The 23,081-nt window shown below is 32.3% G+C and overlaps 2 protein-coding genes across 2 annotated transcripts in view; one reads left to right on the forward strand and one right to left on the reverse strand.

Moving 5' to 3' along the window:
- The window catches only part of LOC108577562 (protein TBRG4), a 2,842-nt gene extending 1,871 nt beyond the window's left edge, over positions 1 to 971 (reverse strand). Inside the window, exons 1-3 of the mRNA XM_017940743.1 lie at positions 773 to 971; positions 293 to 667; positions 83 to 232 (exon numbers count right to left, since the gene is read on the reverse strand). Coding sequence (XP_017796232.1) covers positions 83 to 232; positions 293 to 667; positions 773 to 901 — 654 coding nt within the window. The 5' untranslated portion in view covers positions 902 to 971. The remainder of the gene's footprint in view (positions 1 to 82; positions 233 to 292; positions 668 to 772) is intronic.
- A 3,422-nt stretch (positions 972 to 4,393) lies between these two features.
- Positions 4,394 to 15,965, forward strand: LOC108577589 (synaptic vesicle glycoprotein 2B-like). The gene is made up of 10 exons (XM_017940771.1): positions 4,394 to 4,434; positions 10,555 to 10,611; positions 10,802 to 10,963; positions 11,749 to 11,911; positions 12,519 to 12,640; positions 12,809 to 13,047; positions 13,494 to 13,675; positions 13,880 to 14,175; positions 15,215 to 15,502; positions 15,672 to 15,965. The coding sequence occupies exons 1-10, from the start codon at positions 4,398 to 4,400 to the stop codon at positions 15,713 to 15,715; spliced, it is 1,590 nt and encodes a 529-aa protein (XP_017796260.1). The 5' UTR covers positions 4,394 to 4,397; the 3' UTR covers positions 15,716 to 15,965.
- The last annotated feature ends 7,116 nt before the right edge of the window (positions 15,966 to 23,081 follow it).

Consider the following 23,081-nt stretch of genomic DNA (forward strand, 5'->3'; position numbering starts at 1 on the left):
TGTAATAAATTTTTAGTTACATTTATATCTTTTAACCATTAATTTTTATTTTAAAAGTAAATATTATTTTTATTAATCTCACCTCATCAGAATAATTTAAAATACTCATATTAAAGAGTAAAGATGAACATTGTCCTACTGATAATAGAGTATTATATTTTGTAATATTTTCAAAGAAAAACTTTACAAGATATATATTTCTATTCCTTGCTGTTGATAGTTTGTTTATTTCCTATATCAAACAGTAAGTAATTATATTTAAACAAATTCTGATAGATATTTACTTTTTTACCTTGATCATTTCAGCTGTTGAAAAATCGCAATATTTAGCCAGTTTGACTTCATTTATATTATCCTTGGATTCTGAAAATTTTATTTCCTGAACATTTTCTGGACTTGTAACTGATATTTTGTTACGTGATGACTTTGTATTATTTACATTTATCCATGTTACAATGGTTGCCATAGCATTTGCAATATCATGTTGACTTAATTTAGGTGTTTTCATAATTTCTATTAGGTCATGTACAGTGTTTGCATTTTTAATCTGGGTAAGATCTACAGATTTCATACTGAATTTATGACATAGTTTTGTCTTAAGTTGATTAAAAGCTACATGTTGATCATCGATAGCTTTGGCATTTGATGATATTATTTGATGGTCAGGCTTTAACAAAACAACTTCCATCAATTTTTTAAATATTTAAAGGATGATAAGTATGTAAAATACACATATAATAATAGATTTTTATTTAAAAACATAAAAATTTACCTTAAGTTTGTTAACAGATTCAGAGGTTAGTGTTGCTGAATTTGTATTAAATGACACATTTAATCGCCATAATAACCGAAACGTAAATCTAGTTGTTACAGTACAAAATGTCGTATTAAATTGTAACATTTTTGTAACACTGTAATATTAATTGCGTAAATGAAACAATCGTATAAACAGTGCGTATCAACGCAGAATCATTAACGTATACTTTCTTTATTAATAAAGGGAATGATAGAGGTTAAGTTGAAGAGCACTCTGGCTTAGTCACTGATAAAAGAATCTAGTATAGTGTTGGTTCTCGTTTGTACATTCAAGGATGAAAAATTAGGATTTGCTGGAGTATTTAATACTAGTAATTTCATTAAATTTCTTTTGTTTTATTCTGTAATCAAAAAGTATGTACTTTACAAATTTACAACACTTATTACTGCTTTTAGTAACAGCTGTTTTTAACTAATATTAGTAAATAAATGCTTATTATTAATTTTATACATTTAGCTTAGAAAAGTTACATTTGTATAAATGGTTAGTTTGTTGTTAAAAGGATTGTTGTAATTTAAACGATAAAAGTCCAATACAATAAATCGATAAAATTAAAGGTACTGTTTAATCACGGGATAATGTGAAACTATAGTTCTTCACTTTTACTAAATGAATACTAAATTTTTATTAAAAATACTTTTTAAATTTTCACAGCTGTTTTTTTCAATGTTATACATTTTTTTAAACTTTTTTATAAATTATGCCTAGATTATTAAGGATCACTTAATATTTTTTCTTGTATACATATTTTTAACATAGTTTAAATTACATTATTAAATATTTGTAATTCTGTGGTTCTTTTCCTTTCTTCTCTTGTAGAGTATATGGACGATATACTTATGTAATACCAAGATAGTAAACAGTTCTCTTCATTTTAATTTATCTGTTGCAATCTAGGCATCTAACTTTTGCGCCAAATCGAAACATTACTGCGAATATTAATGTTTTTAAAAATTCTATCAGGTGGAAATACATTAATTAACAAAGTTAACGTACATTCTTTATTTTACATTTTCATCTGTTTATCTGTTGTTCTAGTTTGAATCATAATTGACAAAATGCGTAGGATAGAAGCAATATGAAAAACAGTTCGTAGAAATGAGTAATAAACAATGAAAGTAGGATTTTAATTTTTCTTATAAAATTTCTTTGGTATTAATTGCTTAATATTATGTTGATATAAATAAACTTACGTAATATTTATTGCCTCTGTGAATTTTTGTTTGAAATTGAAAGTACAATAAATTATATATTAATTTTAATTATTTATTGAGTTATCAATATCTAAATTTATGATTATTTTCAATCAAAAATATATGTCGCATTATGTTATTCGTCTTTTTCATCAGCATTATACAAGTAAAGGCGTGATAGTTGAATATCGATTCATTCCTAATTCTTCGGTTCAACGAGCCTAATTGCAAAGGACCGCACCCAACACAAACATTATTATCAATGTTCACATTTCTGTTAAACAGGATAATTGTACGTATTATCGTAACGAGTTAACGAATTAATTCAAGAATTGGAAATAACAAATCCCCTGCTGATGTCAATCAAAATTGGAAACGTTAATTCAAGATTGAATACGCGCGTCAACAGGTTGGTATACTTATCAACATTGCGTCGTACAATTCGCAGATCATTTTCACTTATTGTTAAATAAAGAATTTCACGTTTCACTTAATCGAAGATTATATTGCAAATTATATTTTATCGTGTTCGTGAAAATGTAAATAATAGGTTATTTTAATTCGAAAATTATACATAATAAATTTTATACAGATTATACAGTTCGATTTATATGGAAATAACACGTTCAGGTAAATTCACGAAATTAAATATATGGAAGTATGTAAATGTAATAATTGAAAATAGACGAATAATTGTCATTATTAAAAAATAGTAATTCGTATGTATGATAAGATGGACACCTGTTAATTAACATATCGTTCTTATTTCATTTCGAATAAAATTAAATATTATCTGTTCCAGCCATGTAAGTTATCTAACGTATTGTAAAATAAATTTTTACGTACACGAAATGATGGAGAATTGTGGGAAGACTGAGAAATACAGAAAAAAGATTGACTTATCTCATTCATGTAAATGACTCAGAAGTATTAAAATTATAACTATCATATTGTTTGTACATAACACACTACCGTTTCAGAATTAATTCTAATTCTATCTATATTACATTGTTTGTTTGTATTATTTATAAAAAATATTTATCTACATTATATATCGTTTATAAAATCTAATACATATATTATGTATTATTTGTAAAACCATTTATGTACATTATGTATTATTTATTAAAACATTTATTTACATTACATTATTTGCTTGTATTATTTATAAAAAGTCCTTAGATCATTCTCATATTTTCTTTTCTGTTTTACTTGTTTGCCTTAAAACAGATACACACTTCTAGCTTATTTATTAAAATCAATAGGTCATTGTTTAAACAATTTCTAGAGGCAAAGCGCCGAGTTTTAGTTTTCAGACGATTATGCTCATTTGTATATGGGCAAATTTTAATTAGTCAATACAGAACATAAACGAACTTCAAAGATAAGAAAAACTTCTTGTTTCTTCGATACGAAGAAGATTTCAAAAAGTTCAAAGTTATCGTACATTCTCAAACATTTCAACGTGTGAAAAAGTAAAAAAAAATTAATAAAAGGAATTAATTAATAGTAGAAAATTAATAGTAGGACGAAATTTTACCGAGTTTCTTCAACTTTAATTCAACCTATAATATCCAACATCCTACAAATTCACTGAAACTAATTATTTATACACTTTCACTAAAAAATAAATATAAAACCGAGTAGTACGAAATTTTCCACAATTTTTTCAACTTTAATTCAACCTACAATTCCAGATATCCCTGGACCATTTTTTTTTAACTAACCTAACCTAATATCGAACGTGCCACCAAATGGACACTTCAAAAACTGAAAATCTACAAAAGATACTTTCGCATCTCAATAGAGTAATCATCACCTTTTTACCGATACTATTACAATCTCTCGCTACTCTCGCCGAACAAAAACGGTCTAACACTCGCAACGCGAATTCTCTCGGGAAAATTTTCATCGTTGTCCCTCGAATTTTCTCCTCAAGAAACGTCACCCGTTTGTTCCCATGCTCACGCATACCGATCGTCGTAGATCTCACGAATTGCGTATTCGCGAAGAATTCGTCGTTGAAATCTCGAAGAAGAAAAAATGAAAAACGACGCGTGCGTCACTAGCGCGTTACGAAGTTTTAGCGATACCGACGACCGATGAAAAATATAACAGTTTCGCACGTGGGACTTTGGTAAAGGTAGGGGGACGATTTTCGTGCTCGACGAATCGCGAACTCGTGGCTCGTCGTTGACCGATCCTGCAAGCGCATGACAATATTTAAAGCGATGCGAGTGTAGATCGCACCAACATATTCCGTCGGCGCTGTCGAGGGAAACACACAAGATTCTGTTCGCCTTCCATCCCGCACAGTCTTTGCGCGGTCTTTGACAGAGGGGAGAGACACAGTGTTACAGCCGCTGACACCGGGAACGCCAGCCGCTATGGTTAACCAGATCAGGTCCCTGTCTTATTTCGTGGGTCAGTATTTGCCATTTATTTTTCTATTCTAACGAGGGACTTTTTGTTTTTATTTATTGTAAATTCTGGACACAGAGGAATAACGTTATTTTGGGGGTTCTGAGAGAAGTTTTGAGTAGTTTGGGAAGGATGAAGTGAGTGGAAGAGGTAGAGAAAATTATGGTTTACTTAATCTACTTAATGAACAGCCTCTTTCACATGGAATATTTTTTTATTTATTGTAAATTTTCGATATACAGGAATAATGTTATTTTGGGATTTTTGAGAGAGATTTTGAGTAGTTTGGGAAGGATGAAGTGAGTGGAAGAGGTAGAGAAAATTATGGTTTACTTGATCTACTTAATGCACTGTGTTTTTTATACGAATTTTTTTTTATTTATTGTAAATTGTGGACATGTAGAAATAATGTTATTTTGGGATTTTTTAAAGAGATTTCGAGTAGTCTGGGAAGAGTAGTGAGTAAAAGAAACAGCTTCTCTCATATGGAATTTTTATGATTTGCATCTTCGGTTATTTAACGAGTGCATTAAACGCATTCTAGCAATTCTTTTTGTATTATTTTCTTCGTATTCTAAAGTAAATTACGTACATACAGACATAGTGTTATTTTCGATTTTCGAAAGAGCTTACGAGTAGTTTGGGAAGGAGTAGAGAAAATAGAGAATATTATGGTTTACTTAATCTACTTAATGAACACAGCCTCTTTCACATGGAATCTTTGCATCCTCGGTTATTTACAGACTTGACAGAGATATTAGATCGAGCAATTGATTGAAAAAAGATATTGTAAGAACAAGTATCAACATTTCAGAAACGTTTTTAAGAAAATTACCGACTGAGTTAGTAAAAACAAGAAAATTACCGATTGAGTTAGTAAAAATAAAAAAACTAAAAATGTCTTGATGCGTGACACAAAAAGTAGCGCAATTATCATTCTGAACTTATTGAATGCAATTTGCATCTGAAGCTTCAACTAACATTACCTGTATTCTCCTCCGATAATTGTTATTGATTCGAATCATTTTGCATAACAATTCTCCGGTGCTAAGTATTACACACGGTATTAATATCATCGGATGAGAAACAAGAGTGAAATAAATATTATAGAAATAAAACGAGCAGACGCGAAATTTTCTTCGAAATTTTCCTCGTACAATATTTTAACATCTGTCAGATTTTAATTGGAACCTCGGTTTCATTCTGATTTAAACATTATTGGAGCCAGTCCAACGAACTTGTAGTATGTACTAGGAAATACCAGAATCAAAACAGAATTGTGGATATACACATGATATTGTGAAGGATAATTCTTTGATGAACTCTTAAACTTCCTGAAAAAAAAAAGAATTATTATTATCGTGAAATTTATTTCAATAACAGTTTAACAAGGCTGTTCAGGTAGAACGATTTATTTTTAACTTATCCTATATCTTTAAGTAAACACACTTCGTTAATTAGCTTGACATTTGCGTAATCTTCTTTAGTATACGAAATAATTTCAATTAGAATTAAGTTGCATGAAGTAATTTTAATCGTTAAATTAATGTAATTACTATTATTATTCTTGAGTATCTATTAAAACAAACAGCGAACATAATCAATATTAAGAGAGAAACTGAAGGCACAACAGAAGATAATGGTATGAAAAGAGGTAACTAACAAGTAATCCAATATATACAAGCGTAATAAAAACAACAAATTAACATAAGATAACATACCGACAAAAGGTAACAGTATAAGAAAAAGAAGTAACAAGTAAGAAATCTACGTAGAAGTAAAAAGTACAAATAAATAGCAACGTAATAAGAATAATTTAGTAATTTACATTTTGTATTATAAATCACAATTGAACTAATTTGTTTCATCAACTGATCAATCAAATCGACGGTTTCGTATTATTCGAAAGGATTACTCCATCGGGCGATTTTGTTTGTTGTTTTTAACCAGCGAGAGGTAAACTTAGATCGACCCAGTTTAATTTCGAATGAAATATATCGAACATATTGCTAAATACCTCTCGTAAACAATCGAAAATGGTTGTGTCTCAGCAAATTCACCGGCATTAATTAAAAATATGCGAGAACGTGCTTCTTTTACGTCATCGCCACTTCTTCCGTACCGTTTGCTAAACGGAACAATGATAATTCGATTAAAACAAATCCGCTCGCATAATCACGCTTACGTAGACTAAATTGAATTGCAATCAAATATCGCATTCCAGGTGTATGGAATTGAACGCGATTCTGCTTTCTTTACGTCACTCGCCAAACACATCGTCGAACGTCTTTTAACGATTAGAAAAGTTACTCGAATCTCGATTTTAAAGTAACTTCAGGATCGATTGACTCTACGGTTAATTTTCTATGTTTCGATTTTTGTAATATTTCGTTAATGTCTTTATAAGTACATCTATTAATTTTTCTGAATTTCTTTTTTCTATTGTAAAAGGTAGCTCGTTCAATTACTCGAATGAGAGAATTTTGAATGGAACACTAACGTGGATAATTCTAAAATTATTAATATTAAGTCTCCTCTCCAGTTTTACCATTTCCTAATAAATTAAGAGAAATGGTAAAACTCGAGTGTTTCCACTAACGCAGATAATTCCAAAATCATCAACGCAAAGTTTCCTCTCCAGTTTTACCATATTTCTTAACTCATTAGAAAATGGTAAAACTCGAGTGTTTCCACTAACGCAGATAATTCCAAAATCATCAACGCAAAGTTTCCTCTCCAGTTTCACCATATTTCTTAATTCATTAGAAAATGGTAAAACTCGAGTGTTTCCACTAACGCAGATAATTCCAAAATCATCAACGCAAAGTTTCCTCTCCAGTTTCACCATTTCCTAATAAACCAAGAAAAACGCTAAGTTTACCTTGAAATTTATTCAAAAAAATGGCCAAACTAGAGTTAAAACACGATATCGATAATTTTAATAACAAGCCGCGTCGGTGTTCAATCGAAAATTCTCTTATCCACAAAAAATGTTCACATCAGCCGCTCAATTACCGAACGCTAACCACTGGTACGGCAACAATTAAGAGCTTTTGTCCGGACATGCATACGTGGTTTTTCACTCACCTCTAGTCAAATCAAATTGGTCCCCTTTCATATCTCACAGAATACGACATCTGTCAGCGCGCGTGCCTTCATACAGAGGAGAGACAACGAAACATCATCGGGATAATTATTACCCAAGTTCAAATAATTACTTCCTTTCGTCATTGTTGCCCGTAATTTCATTCGCCGGTTGTAACCTTTTGTGTTGTTCGTGTGATTATTAAAAAAAAAAAAGAAAAAAAAAGAAAACAAAAGGAAGGAAAGTATATCACCCAAGAACCTCCCGATATGGAGACATGTCTTCTACATTTGAACCGGCACAACAGCTGCAACAAAAGACGCCGCGCCGAGCCGGCGAAATGGCTAAATGCAAGTGTTCCCGCTTTGTGTTACCAATCAGACAATTTACGTCATTTCATTGATTCGATTCCTTCACAGTTTTCTGGTTTCTAAAGGTACGTCTTCTCGATTATCGAGAACACAATTTGACCGGAAAGATGTATGCATTAATGAGTTTATATTGAACTCTCTGATGATTACCGATATCAAATTCGTTTTTTTTTTTTTTTTGAGATCTTGGAGACGAAATCGAAAGTTTAGTTTACTACAGTTTGGACTTATGTCCTATTTGCTATTACTATTAAAACTGATAACACGAACAGCTGAATTGTCTGTTTAAATTTAAATAAAGAATTTTGGTTTCTTCGTATTTTTATTTTGATCCAATTGAAATAATGGCCTGATTAGATGTTTTTTTTTTTTAAGTTTGTAATTATTATACATTATGTAAATATAATGCACTTTTTAAATAGTATATTTTCTGTTACATTTGAGGAAAATATTGTGTCAGCGGGTGATCACGAACACTTCGAAATTACCACTCGTTTGAATTTTGATCAACGATAAAATTGAATACACACTTCTAACGATACCTTTCTCTTATTACAGGTGATATTGTCACGTTCTCACTGACATATGGCAACGATTTTAAATCTTGTACAATTAAAAGGCAAATACATATACACTACCGGCCAAAGGTTTCGAATCACCTCCCAATTTTCGTCAGCGCTGAATCAGTGCTACTAATTTTTCACAGACTTGATATTGATATTGTGGAGATAAAAAATTCGTGGAAATAAAATTCGCTAAAGAATTCTTAAAGCTGCTGACTTTTTTCTGGAAATGATCGTGTAACTTGCAATGGGCAGTGATTCCAAACTTTGGGCCGGTAGTGTCGATGTGTACTACCTGAGTAATTAGTCTCACCTGTTCAAATGGCTTTGTCGCTTATTAAGGGGCACTTTGACATCGTTATGCTGCATGTAAATGAACAACGCGACAAATATGCATTGTTAAGTTCACCTTTAATACATTCTCACCTTCTGCTTAACAAAAACATATGGCTTCGTTCGAGAAAAATTAGAAGAGGACAAATAATAGAAAGAAAATGATCTTTGCGTTAACATCCAGCGCTAATTACGATTACTCGAGCAGGCCTGCAATTTTTCGCGTGCGCTATAGTATTCGAGACAAATTCTAACTGCAACAATTTACGAGTAGGTCAGGATAAATTTAGATTTAAGGTACTAAATGAAAAATTGCGACGAGCTTAGAATAGTGAAATTATAATTCCTACGAAATTAAAGCAATTCTTCTCACACACGATTTACAGATCTAAGCATTTAAAAGGCAACAAAAGAGAAAAAACGGGGTGCATATTTTTCTAACTGATCAATAATCCGGGTCCAAGTTAGAATTTTCACGCGGACTTCCAACGTGACTTCAACAATTACCATCAGAACGAGCAATTAGAAGACCTTCCGTCGCGAACGTGTCAACGTGGTCGTACTGTTCGTACTAAAAATTAGCTGTTTACTAAATCTAATTTTGCGTTATAGACAGTGAGGTGTTTTCGACTCGCCTCAGGGTCTCCTAAGAATGGAAAAGCACGAACAAATGGGGCTTATGCGAATGGAAAAGCACGCGCGATCGTGGCAACGACCAACGCCCAACGCTGGTGTCGCAAACATCTAGACAATTATATTACACTTCGTTCGTAACACGTGCATATACTTATCCTCACCTCTCAATTTCTTCCCTCTTATGGCAACTTCAACATTTACATATCACGTTGCGGTAAATGTAGAACAAGAGAAACGGCGAATCTCTTATTCGCAATCTCCGGTGAAATTATAGTTAATCTTAGAATACGAAGATATTAGAAAAATACTGAAAGAATAAATATGAAAATAATAATGAATTTACGAATTATTGCAGAGACCATTAACATCGCTATTTCCTAATTTCTTAGTACAACCGAGTTCTTCTCGTTTCTAATACTTGGCTCATTTCTCAAGAGTGAGATCTTCCGATTATTTTGATCAGTTTGGTTGCGATTCGCTATATGCATAGCGTGCGACGTAGCTTTATTAATTCACGTGTCTGTTTCGGCACGTGACTCGTCTTATCAGGATTAACTTGATGACTATTTATGGATTTAGATTCGTTTAAAATAGTATTTAAACGAAACAGAATTTTTATGGTTGACTTTCGCTCCTATCGACATTTTTCTATCTAAAGTTATGTCGACCTCTTGTAAAGACAAATTCAATGGACTTCACTTACTGTGCATTTACCATCAATTGCTGGTGTCACTATCTTGATTGTGCTAATAGTAATTAAAAACGACCCGGTAGAACGACAAGAATTGACGTTAACGTCAATCCGTACATCTCTGTGTATGGAAAGTCGCATAATTTTCGAACTCTTTTACTTTACCGTTAACGAAGAATAGTTCAACTTGCGACAGATTTGAGAAAAATTCGGAAGAAATTTTCATACTGTGTCGATGAGAAAATTTCGTCTCTATTATGTTACAATTGCTCTAAGACGTTCATCTTTAAGTGATTAGTAGGTGATCAAAAATTGTATACATATGATTGAAACACTTGGTGAGAAAGTACTGCTTGGAGTATACTAAACTAAATTAAACAATTTGCACGTAAAAATATTTTGAAATTCGAAATTTAATTCACCTAGTATTCACTTTGTTTCCAGAAAGTAACGGAGCTAAGGAAGGAACTGCAGATTTCGAGAAAGCCATCAAACTTTGCGGTAAGAATTCCTCCATTTGTTCCTAAAGTTCATTGTTTATTTCATTTGTCATAGGATTACTGTAGTTTTAATACGCTACGCTGAAATTCATTTTCTATACAGTGTCAATTCTATATTTTTCAATTTTGCCAATTTTTCAGGTAATTCCCAGCTGTGCCAAACTTATTCCTAATTCAATCTACAATTTCAGGATACGGAAGATTTCACTATGGCTTCCTGCTTCTCTGTGGAGCGATGTTCCTCTGCGTCGGTTGTCAAAATGGCATAAACGCGTATATTTTGCCATCCGCAGAATGCGATCTCAAATTAACATCCGAGCAGAAAGGTCTCCTGAACGTTTCCTTTCTCTTAGGTAAGGAAATACTTCAACATTAAAAAAAAAGAAGAAAAATAGACGTGGAATAAACGTGGATAATTTTTGAGCTTATCAGAGATATCCAACACTTCCGGATGCAAAATCGCCGTGATTCTCTATCTGTCACTCGCCATAATTTTCTATAGAAAAATATAAGTGCTGTGGAAACGTGGAAATTTCGAAATTTGCCAAATTAAAAGAAATTTACGTTGTGAAAGAATATAATTTACTTTCTAATTCATACCGGCTGCAAAAGTGACGAGAATATACTTTTTACGTGACATAATTATAGTGCAGTTAATAGAATCGAATTTATCTATCAAAATTGTGGAGATTTAGTAAGCTCGATGATCATAAATGTGACAGAAAACTGTTTGTTATTTACTCGTTTTCAATACTACTCTGAAAAACGAACTTCCGTGTATTTGTGACACACTCGAGTAGAAATTACTTAAAAACTAACCCTGTACATCGATTGTATTATATTAGACACGTTCGACAGCACTTATTTCATTAGCAAAGCTGAAGAGCAGTTTTTATGTAACATCCCACTCGTTACGCGATCAAAGTCGATCCATTTTTCTTCAGATACGCTATCTGCTGAAGATATCGTTCACAAATTTAATAGTAGAATTCATAAATCTACATTCTGCAGAAATGAATTCTTAATTTTTCAAATAGCATAAAGAAAGAAATGGAATTGGTAAAAGATTATTTTGTTATTTAAATTACTATTATTATCATCGTTGGTAATATTTAATTTAACATTTCTTGCACTTCAGGAGGAGTCATAAGTGCTATTTTCTGGGGAGTTTTCGCCGATGCTTATGGCAGAAAATATATTCTCCTCCTCACTTTACTGAGCGACAGTATTTTATCAATTGGAGGAAGCTTCTCTCAAAGCTTCAAGGTACTCCTGCTTTTCAGGGCTCTCAGCGGATTTTTGTAAGTATACGAATACAGTAAATTCCCTACAAGTGTCAGTTTGGATTCTACAAGTGTCAGTATAGATGGTCCTACGCCTAGGTCTGCGTCATTGCTGCGCCTATGTTATCTCGCTCGCAGTCAGTGTAACGCTACACCACTCGGTTTCTTTTACGAGATTTCACAGCTCGACAAATCATAATAGAAAAATATAATTTTTTTAATTTTACTTTTTTTCATCTGAAACTTTGTTTAACATGTTGGTGAGATTTTTCTGATGAAAATGATATCAAACACGATATAATTTGAACAACATTTACTTATTAACACGTTCACTGTCTGGCGTGACAAAATTTCGGGATGCAAAAATGTAAAATTAAAAAGTTGGTATTTAAATCGCTTGCATCGCTTTCATCCTTATCTTTTATTCGCTGTCTTTGTCTACGTTCGGCAAACTACAAAGGCGAGCGCGAGGCTCGAAAACGTAGTCCCTGACTCTACAAGTGTCAGGTTTAGATTCCTTGCGGACTGACACTTGTGGAGAATTTACTGTAATCCTTATTAATCATCCCTTTCACCGTGTATGACAGTAATCTTCTATTTCGTTCAAATGGCATTTTCATTGCAGCATTGGCGCTCCTGGCTCTCTGGTCTACACGTATCTTGGGGAATTCCATGCAGAGAAACAGAGAGTAAGATCCATCTGTTATGTAGGACTCTTTTGGACAATTTCGTGGTTAATATTACCCGGTAAGATTTCTTAACTTTAATACAAAATAATGATTTATCAGCATTATTGTTGACGTGCATTTTATCTCTTGTAAAACTTTCATATTTATTTTTGATATTTTATTCAACAATTTTTGTGCATAGTTTAAACGTATTCTGATACAAGTTTTGTATCTTCTGTTTGTTTAGGTCTGGCCTGGATCATTATACCACTGCCAATTTCTCTTCAATTCAACGGAATGTTGTATAATTCTTGGCGAATCTTCTTGGCCATTATTGGAATTCCAACGTTAATGGTAACTCTAGTCGCAACTGCGTATCCCGAGAGCCCGAAATTTTTGGTCTCTCAAGGGAAAACGGAGGAAGCTCTGGCAATTTTACGAAAGATCTACGCGTTAAACACTGGTCACCATGAAGATGAATACCCGGTAAGTATCGTCTACCCCCTAATTAATCACTTCGTTAATAAAACGTGAAGAAATTAATTAATAGAAATTAAATCGATGGAATTTAAGCACCAATTATTTCTGAATTCGTTCTATATCATTTTGATCGTTAAGTACGACCTCCCATCTCATAATTAATTGCTACGTTAATAAAACTTACAGAAACGAATTAGTGAAAATTAAATCGACAGAATTTAGGCATTAATTAGTATTTATCATTTCACCTGAAATACTTACTCCAACTAAATTTTACCGAATAAAATTTCATCGAACTAAATGAAACTGAAATGCGGTTTAACGTTACCTATCGACACTGTTTGAATATCCTAAGTGACTTTAGAAAGCTACAGTTAACTATTGTTACGTTGGTTTAAATAGAAAGCTAGATTTCTAACCACTAACGACTTTCTACTTTTCGTGTATTTTAGGTAAAAATATTGTTACCCGATGACACCATGAATAGTCATAACGATAAAGCATCATTTGCTGCATCTGGTGTTCTAACGGAATTGCTGAAAAATATCTGGCAACAAATGCGTTGCCTTGGATCGCCGCCGCTCTTGAAATATGCTCTTCTTTGTTGTTGCATCTACTTCGCGAATATGTTCGGGTAATTTTTCCAGAAATTATACTTCCCTTTCCTATATGAAACTTCGAAATTTTTTAATTACACGCTCTACTTGGTAAACTCATAATGGTAATTTTCGTACACTGGACGTTACCTTATAAATTTGAAAGAAAGAAATTCTAGCAACTTTGTTGAAACGTAGAATTTGCCAAGAGATACGATTAATAAAATTCTGATTCTGTTTAGATACTACGGTTTCGGTTTATGGCTGCCAGAGTTGTTCAACCGATTCGAAAATTATCACAATTTGCACCCGAATCGAACAGCGAGCGTGTGCAAACTGATGCACGAGCCTGAATTAAAAACTGCCATGCCATCTGCGAAAAACATTTTAGTCGATTCGACAAGTGTCATGAACGATTGTTCTCACAATATGGACGAGATGGTGTTCATCAATTCATTAACTATCAACGCGTTTTGTCTGCTGGGAAACGTCATTTCTGGCTACATGGCAAATCGCGTTGGTCGACGAACGATGCCAGGTAAGCTTGAGATATTTCATTTCAAAAAGATTCTGCTGAAATTTCTCAGAGAAACACTCGTGAAACACACTTTTTAGTTAACGAAATGAAGCAATTTCGTTGGAAAATATTGCATGCAGGATGCAAACTTTTCACTAAAGAAAAAGTGAAATTTCACTAGAAAAATCAAAAAATCAAAAAACGCCCCTTTTCACTTCATGCTGAAAAGAACGTAAAAATTACACAAATAAAATCGCACAAATACGAAGAATTAGCAAAATTAAATTACTTATTCTACATCTGTGACATGCAAAATATTGTATCAGCACATTAAAGTAAGTCATTCACATTGACTTACAATTAGTGTGTTACACCAGTATTCTTTATCACAGTAATAACGCAACACTTCTTAACCTGTGAACTGTGTAAGCCGAGTTAACTCGTCGTTGAGTGGAATTATCTGAGGCTTCCGGGTGTAAGCCGTGTCCAAAAGAATTTACATTCCGACGTTTCGCCAGCATTGCTGGAGACGTACTGATAATGATGTGCGTCAGGGTGTTCACTCCTGTAAATACCCATGTTCATTTGAATCAATTAATAATCAATTAAAATCAATTCATTAACGGGAGGAGGGTGCTCCAAATAGGGTTAAATTTGATTTTAATTGATTTTTAATTGATTATCAGTACGTCTCCAGACCCTGACGATGCTGGCGAAACGCCGGAATGTAAATTCCTTTGCACACGGCTTACACCCGGAAGCCTCAAATAATTCCACTCGTATCAATCCGGGCCGTGAAAGTCTCAAAACTCTCACTATAAGTATTTTATATCCTCTTTAACTGTGAGAGATTATTCATTTTTACCGTTATGCCTGTATTGAAAGAGTAAAATACGTCGTGTTCACATTCCCAAGAAAATTATAATACTTTGTAATTTTCTAATTTTAATCAGAGATTCAAATTCTGTTCGAACGGTGGACACAGTTAACAGATTAAAACGAATTTTATTATTTATCAATTTACTTCGGTAATTTTGTAAGATTTGCTTGGTTTTTCCAGTGACAACTATGCTGTTAGCTGGCGTATTCGGTTTCGCGATTTACTTCGTCAGGTCTTCCTTGCAAATTCTCATGGTGAGCTGCATGTTCTCGTTGACAATAGTCACGGCGAATTTTGTCATCAGCAGCATCGTGGTCGACATATTCCCAACGAACGTAGGCGCCGTTGCGATTTGTATAGTGACCTGTTTCGGTAGAATCGGCGCCATCGCCAGTAATTTAGCTTTTGGAATGTTACTCGACATTAGCTGCGAAGTGCCAATCTTTCTGGTCGGCAGTATAGTGATTCGTAAGTGTGCTACAACAATTTCAATTTTCACTCTTTATATTACAAATGTGTAATTTATAGTTTTTATGTAAATTATAATTATCAAAATACAAATTGAAGTAAAACAAAATAAACATATAGCAAAACATAATAGAAATATAAATTAGCTTAACTCGATTCTTTTGTTCAGTTGGAGGAGCACTGGCGCTCGTTCTTCCAAAGAAGAAAAGTTGAATCTTTCCCGGTGCGAAGATGAAAGAAGAGAAGAAGAATGGTTACTACGCTTATTACACGTATACAACGTCCGATCATTCCATGTTTCTCCACGCATCACAAATGTCGTTCGTTTTGAAAATCGTTAGTCCGACACATCTAATCGCGTCATATTTTTAAAAACAAATTCGAAGACAGTTCTTCTTTTATTGTTAACTGTACATTAGATGTAGAAATGAATTCTTTCCAATTTTTGGCTGCGCTCAAAGTTTTATTCGAGGGGAACGAAAATAGATCAATCATCGAAATCATTTTCATTATCGTTGACGAACTTCTGCCACTTTTCTGGCAGCTTGCGAATACCATTCCGACAGAAACTCTGTCAATTATGTGAATTCAGTCGGGAAGAATTCATTTCTACACCTAATACATTAATTTGACTAAATATTTCACTTTTAATATATATTATTTAGTCAAACAAACCTAATTAACCCCTTGCCTTAGCGAAGACAGCGAAGGTGTAACAAAAGAAGAATTGCACTTCTGTGAAATTTATATTTTTGCTCCAACTTCAGCTTCAATTTAACGCCGACAATTATCGAACAATGTTTTTACTTATTTTTACTCAACACTGTGCACAGTGAATATTTAACAGTGAACAGCCGAAACGAATCGATCAAAAAATCGCAAGGTAAAGGGTTAAAAGGCTGCAGTTATTGCATTGCATAAAAAATGTCAACGAACTGTCTTTCGCTGTTTTCCTCACCATTATTCATGCAGAATGTGAGGATTTTCGAAAAATATTAGTCGGGCAAATATTTAAAACATCGTGTCGTCAAGTCACACGAATAATATTTTCGAAATTCATCTATCGTCATTGTTGCACCTAGCATTTACAGAAATAACACGATCAAGATTCTGTTATTTATCGTCATTCGCTGTTCGTTATTATTTTTTACTCTTTTTATGAATTAGAAAATTGCGTAGAAATATCGTCGAGCCTTCTTCTGTGATTTCGCAATTGATTTGTTTGATTGAATTTAACAAAACTGATATTTCATTATTCGAGGAATAAGTTCGAAGCGGCTTGTCACAGAGAAATCTCAACATTTGTTGAAAGATACAACAGACAAAAGATGCTACTTTTTAATTTATAAAAATCCAGATTCGAATGGACATTTATTTTTTAACTTAAAACTCATTCTCACAGGTTCACATCAAATGTCCTTGTTACATCGATATATAAGTTTCCAAAATGTAAATTGAAAATTTCACATGGAGAGAAAATTCGAATGTTTTCAACACAAAATTCGTAGTATTTAATGCCTAATTACTCGGTATTTTACGTGTGAAGCGTCAATATCGAATGTGTGCACGCTATGTGTGTAAAAGTAAATGTCGCGAGCTGTACTGTGGTATTTTAAGCATGAATGAATGAAAAATGTATATAAAGTATGTATGAACGAATAATAAATTTTTTAAACAAATTATTACTCCTTGCTGTCTTAACATTTTACCGACCGGTAGCCTATTAATCGGCTGCTTGTCGCTAACGCTTACCGACCGGTAACCCATTAACCGCTTTTTTGCCGCCGACGCTTACCGACCGATAGCCTATTAATCGGTCAAAGTTTGATTTAACATTTCTATAGGTACAAGAAAAAGCGCATATATTCCCGCGCGATAGCCTAGAGTCTAAACAGAGTCGGTGTCAGTGATGCATCTGTGGCCGAGTGAGCGGTCGGTAGTGCGTAAGATGTTCAACCGCTACCAGTCGGTAAAGTGTTAATATTATCCTCGATCACTTATTTTCCTCCATATCTAAACACGTTCAGGATAAATGTGACCAATAGTGACCACATTATTCTAACAAAAAAGAAAAAGAAAACCCCGAAATAAGAGAGAATTTAAAAATTGGAAACTGAAAAAAATTAAGCATTAATAACAATATACGTGAATTTCACTGCAGTCCTGAACGTGTTGAACTGTTGCACACGTAATGCAATAAGCAAACTTCATTTTTATTTTTCGACAGATAAAAGTCAAACACCTGAATAATTCTCTTTCTTTTAAATGAAATTATTACGAAAGAAAAATTGTTTAATGATAGGATGGTGGAGGTATACACAAGTAACGAGATCGCGTAAAAATTTGCAGCTTCGTATATTTCTTTCTTTCGTAAAAATGAAAGGCGAGAACTTCCTTGCAGTTCGATACTTAACTATTCAGTTGTCACAAAGTATCGTTATTCTGCCCATTATTGAATACAATTATACAGAAAATAACGTTACAAGTTCTCGTAGAGGTATCTAATAATATCGTTACCTGTTTTTTTTTTTTTATTCTTTACACTACTCTTATTCCATATGTTTTTATTACTCTTCGTTACGTTACTAATTATAGTTGTCGTTACTACCCTTTAGTTGTGTCCATTACTATTTTACCATTATTAATAATCGTAATAATAGTAGTAATAACAATATTGCCGGTATCATCGTCAGCATAATTGTATAATATCTACATACAGTGTGTTCGAAAATATGTGACACGGGCCAAAAAAAGAGTGACTTCTCTCGAATCTTTAAAACAGTTTCTTATCGCGCTATATCTCTTTTTTAAATTAATTCTAAAAATATTCTGCATTTTAACGTAATTTTAATTCTACTTTATTTTATACGAATAACTTTGTTTTATAATTGTACAAGGTAGATAATAATGTTTGTGTGTAAATATCATTGAACAAATTTTCAGTTAATTTAGCATGAATTTTGCATGTCTTCGATATTCGTCAGTTTTTAAGACAACTCGACAGATAACAAGAAATTTGTTGAACAAATTTTCAAAAAATTTAAGAGAAATCACCTTTTTTCATCTTACACCACGTAGATCAGAGCACTTTTATATACATTTACATTCAATTACTGTATGCATGCTCGAAACACATTTATTCTATATACAATATGTACAACACTTTATCGACCTTTTTTATCCTTATTTAATACAACAGATCAAGGGACAGTCGATGTAATTATCATCATTCGGTAAATTTATTAAAAACCTATTATTTATCAACATTATCATACTCACTTCCAATTGAAGAATAGTAAAAATACTATTAAGAAAAAAAATTATTCGTCAAGAAAGAAGAATATAAGATTCGTGAAAATTGTAACGGCGTTAATTCAAGTTTTGTACAAATTTCAAGCATTATTTATCAACCACCCTCGATCCATAATAATCTACAGATTCGAAACTTCGTCCTAGGATTGATCCTCAGGTTGGGAAAAATCTGTACTTTTTTTTTTTTTTTTTGCAAAAATTCCTCGAAAAAACCGCTTTAACGTGTTGCCGATCGAAATGTAATGCACTTATATCGGTTTGCCAGTAGCGGTAAGTTTAATGTATTATATTATACGTGATATCTTACGTTATCTTCGACAATTTATTAAATATCTTTTACACCGACAACAAGTACATATATACATTATGCTTTTTTACAAACGGAGCATTTAAATAAGACACGATCGATCTAGTAAAAAACCTTGAAATTTCATATCGTAAAAATGGCAAATTCGGTATTTGTCAATATTTTCCGTATAATCTTAGTTGAAACTTTGTTTAATTCGTGTAATTAAAAATGTTCATCGTTACGAAGTTCTCTTCAGATACAATGTTAACCGAAAATTTGGACCTACTGTTATTTTCATCTTTCTTTTTTTTTATTTACATTACTTTATACACCTTATCCTACTTAATAATACGATTACAGCGATGAGATTCGTAAAGCAAACATTGTTCTTCATTTTTCTTCTTCTACTAAAATAAAGGAAAATTATTTGGAAAATCTTTCTTCTTTCCTTTCAAATGCATATTCGTATAGACGATAAGGATAGCTTAATTAATTTCTCATTTTTAACCTTTTACATATATATTTATGTTAAATTAGCTGAATGCAATTACACATTTGCACGAAATCTTGAACATTATTACACCTGATAAAAGTTGCTCTTTTCTTTTTTCGAAAATATTACAACGAATATTGTTCTCACCCTAACTTTCAATACGAACGCTTTAAAGGAGTATTTGTTGATTTCGATCTTTCGTCCGTAGCAACTGTAAATATCTTTTTCCTAATTTCCACCTTTTTCGTTTTCTTCTTTCTTTCACTGCTCTATGCAACTACGTGATCCGTTTGACGACAAGCGGGCTCCTTTCATACGTCACAACCTAAATATATTTTTGCCTGAAACCGTTAGAATACACGAATTCACGAAGCATTTTTCACCTCGAGCCGCTTACGTGTACTTACAAGTGTTCTATGTAACAACAATCCGTGTGATTTACGTTCAGTTACGTGTACCTGTTTTCCAAACTGTTATACACTGACTAGAAACATGCTATTTTGTAAATACGTGTAGAATTTACAAACTCGTAGTAATTAAACGTATAAGTAAATTAAAAAGAAGAAGAATTTTTTTCCATTTGTAAATCCTCTAAATCTCCGCGTAAAATCTGTGTATAATAAACATAGTCGAATGTATTCTTTGCACAACAAGTATGTATAAATTATTTCTCAGTAAGGTTGTTAGTTTTGTAATGGACAAATCAAAAACTGGTAGTTTTCGATTATTCTCGAAGTAGGAACTTCGTTCTATTGCTATGATTTAAGGCAGAAAGAGTAGACCCTATTTGGTGAGGCTGTTAGCTATATAGCTATTAGCGTAAAGTCTATGTTAACCCTTTCACTGCACTTTGGTGACTGTAGGAGCTGTGAAAATGTGCTCGCGCTGTGATATTGGCGGCTATAGGCGCGTCGAATGTTTTCTCGCGCGTGACCTTGGCGGCTATAGGCGCGTTGAATGTTTTCTCGCGCTACGCTAATAGTAATTGTAGACGTTTTGAATATGGGCGCCTTTCAACACACTTTCACCTTAATTTAATCCTCAATTTTTGTCCTTTACGCATTTCTATCTTAATTTAATCGAAGAAATTTAAAAATTTGAAAATTTCAAAACGCCAAAACGAATGATTTCGATGGAAGATATTACATACTAAAATTTACCGCAGTGAAAGGGTTCATTTTTATTATTAACATTTAGTAAAAGTAAGTTGTAAACACACTGCTCGAAAAATCTACGAAATTGTGATGTTTTAAGTATTGCTTTTCTTTTAATATGGTACTTTTGCGACTAAAGATTTCATTTATATAGGCATTTAATTAATTTTAAGGCATTAAGTATCTTATTAAACGATACTTATTTAGTTCGAGCAACAAGTATGTACAGATACAAAGAAACTATTGTTATCAGAGTTCCTTAACGAGGACATTTTGCTTATTAGGTGGTTGTGTAAATTATATTTACAAATTTCTCGAACACATTCGTTTCGCTCGATCTTTAACATTTTTTGTTTATTCTACTCTTTAATTGTAAGCAGAAAGGCAGAGAAATGTACTCTTTGCCTCGCGTGAAAATTCTATGCGAAGCCAAGTGTGTTAATAGCAACGTTCTATGTTTATTTCGCAAAGTAGATTTTGCAATATCGTCGGCAAGGTGCAAGACTCTTTTAGTAATAATCGTCCCACTATGCGTGCTACATCGTTTATTATTTTTCCGCTCTAAGTGGCTAGAAAGGCACTATGTTTCACAGACAATTCCTGCAGAGAAATGAAATACTTCCATCCTTTGAACTTAGAGAATATTTTCAAATCCTGGTACAACTAAAAACAGAGTAATTATTTCTCTGCTTATATCAAATTTATCCTATCATATTTCGTTCAAATTTCAAAATTTTAAGGTTTCAAATTTCAACATTCCAAGGTTTCAAATTTCAACATTTCAACATCTCAAATTTCAAAAACCATTCTTCTCCGAAAGAAAAACTTAATTAGCAAAATAGGATCTTCAGTTTGTTTAATTTTAATTTATTTAATTATTTTGTTTTTCGTCGTACCATGATTTTTGGCCCATTCTGCATATATTTTCGAGAAGCGTTACATGCTACATATGTATATATATATATACCTATGGCTACTTTGTAAGGTTATTTTCACCTCTTTTTTGCAATCGATCATTATAGAGTTGTGGACAAATTGTTGAATATTTCAATGGACTGACTATTTTAGTTCAAATACCCGAAAGTCTTACCTAATACTAATATTTCCTTCAAAGAGGAAGTAAAATGGTCAAAATATAAGTAGCATGGCAGTTAATGCTGAAGTTTTTATACATTCACTATTTTCCCTTGTTGATTAAATACACATAAATTTTTTGTTATATTTGTTAGATCCATATATTGCTTTACCTCAACTACAAAGCTACAAGGACCTGTACAAATCTAGCATAGTATTTATGTATTTATATAAAGTAAAGCAAAAATCTTTATAAAGTCGAAAATGATACGAATTTCTTTTCGAAAATAAATCAGTACGATAGAATAAGTTTTATACCAAGATAAATTATCTTCAAGCCTCTGTCTTGGAAACACTGATCTTCCAAAATTATTAAATATGCACGCACTTGAGAATATTCGCGATCATTTAGCAAATTACCTGAATTAAAGGAAAATTTGCTTAAATAAAATTGTTATTGTACCGATAATAATAATTAGAAGTAATAAAAATACATCGAATAACTTGAGTGTATTATTAATTAATAAATGAGATAATACATTTTTTATGATATAAAAAACAAATGATTCTCGATTAAATTCGAAGCATCGTCAATTTGTATTAGTCTGGAATAAATTTCGTAAAATGTTGAAGATAATATTTATGTTCAGGGTTTACTTCGTTATTAGCATAACATTAAATTTCTCGAAATTCTTTGAAACTATTATATTAAATCAGTAATTACTCTTTTAAGTGCGTTAATAGTAAACGTAAAAATTACAAGTATTGAATTTGTAGATATCTTTATAACCCCTTCAATATTGCGTTGAATTTTATCGTTGGATAATTATTGTTAAAATATGAATAACATTCTACCTGGGCTCAATAAGTCATAAATTTTAGAATTTAAAATGAAATATTAACTTCAAAACATTTATTGCAAATTAAATTCCAAAGTAATTATTAGAAACTAATTACGACGTTCTCTTTTAATATATGTATGTAAATCAATCTCGTACATATATTTCTTTTCATTGTTATGGAAATTAATGTACGACGATTAAAGTATATTTGTAATACATATATATCAAATATCATTTGTTTTAATTATCAATTTCATGAAAAAAAAATTATTTTTTCGAATTATGTTCGAACATTTGACAAAGTTACGTAACGTTCGTATGAAATTTCGCGCCATAAAAATGATAAACGTTGTGTGCAAAAGCAGAAAATAACATAACACAAATGTGTGCCTTCAAAATTCCATAAGAATACTTA

This window comes from Habropoda laboriosa, unplaced genomic scaffold (assembly GCF_001263275.1).
Source record: "Habropoda laboriosa isolate 0110345459 unplaced genomic scaffold, ASM126327v1 scaffold578, whole genome shotgun sequence".
Taxonomy (NCBI): Eukaryota; Metazoa; Arthropoda; class Insecta; order Hymenoptera; family Apidae; genus Habropoda; species Habropoda laboriosa.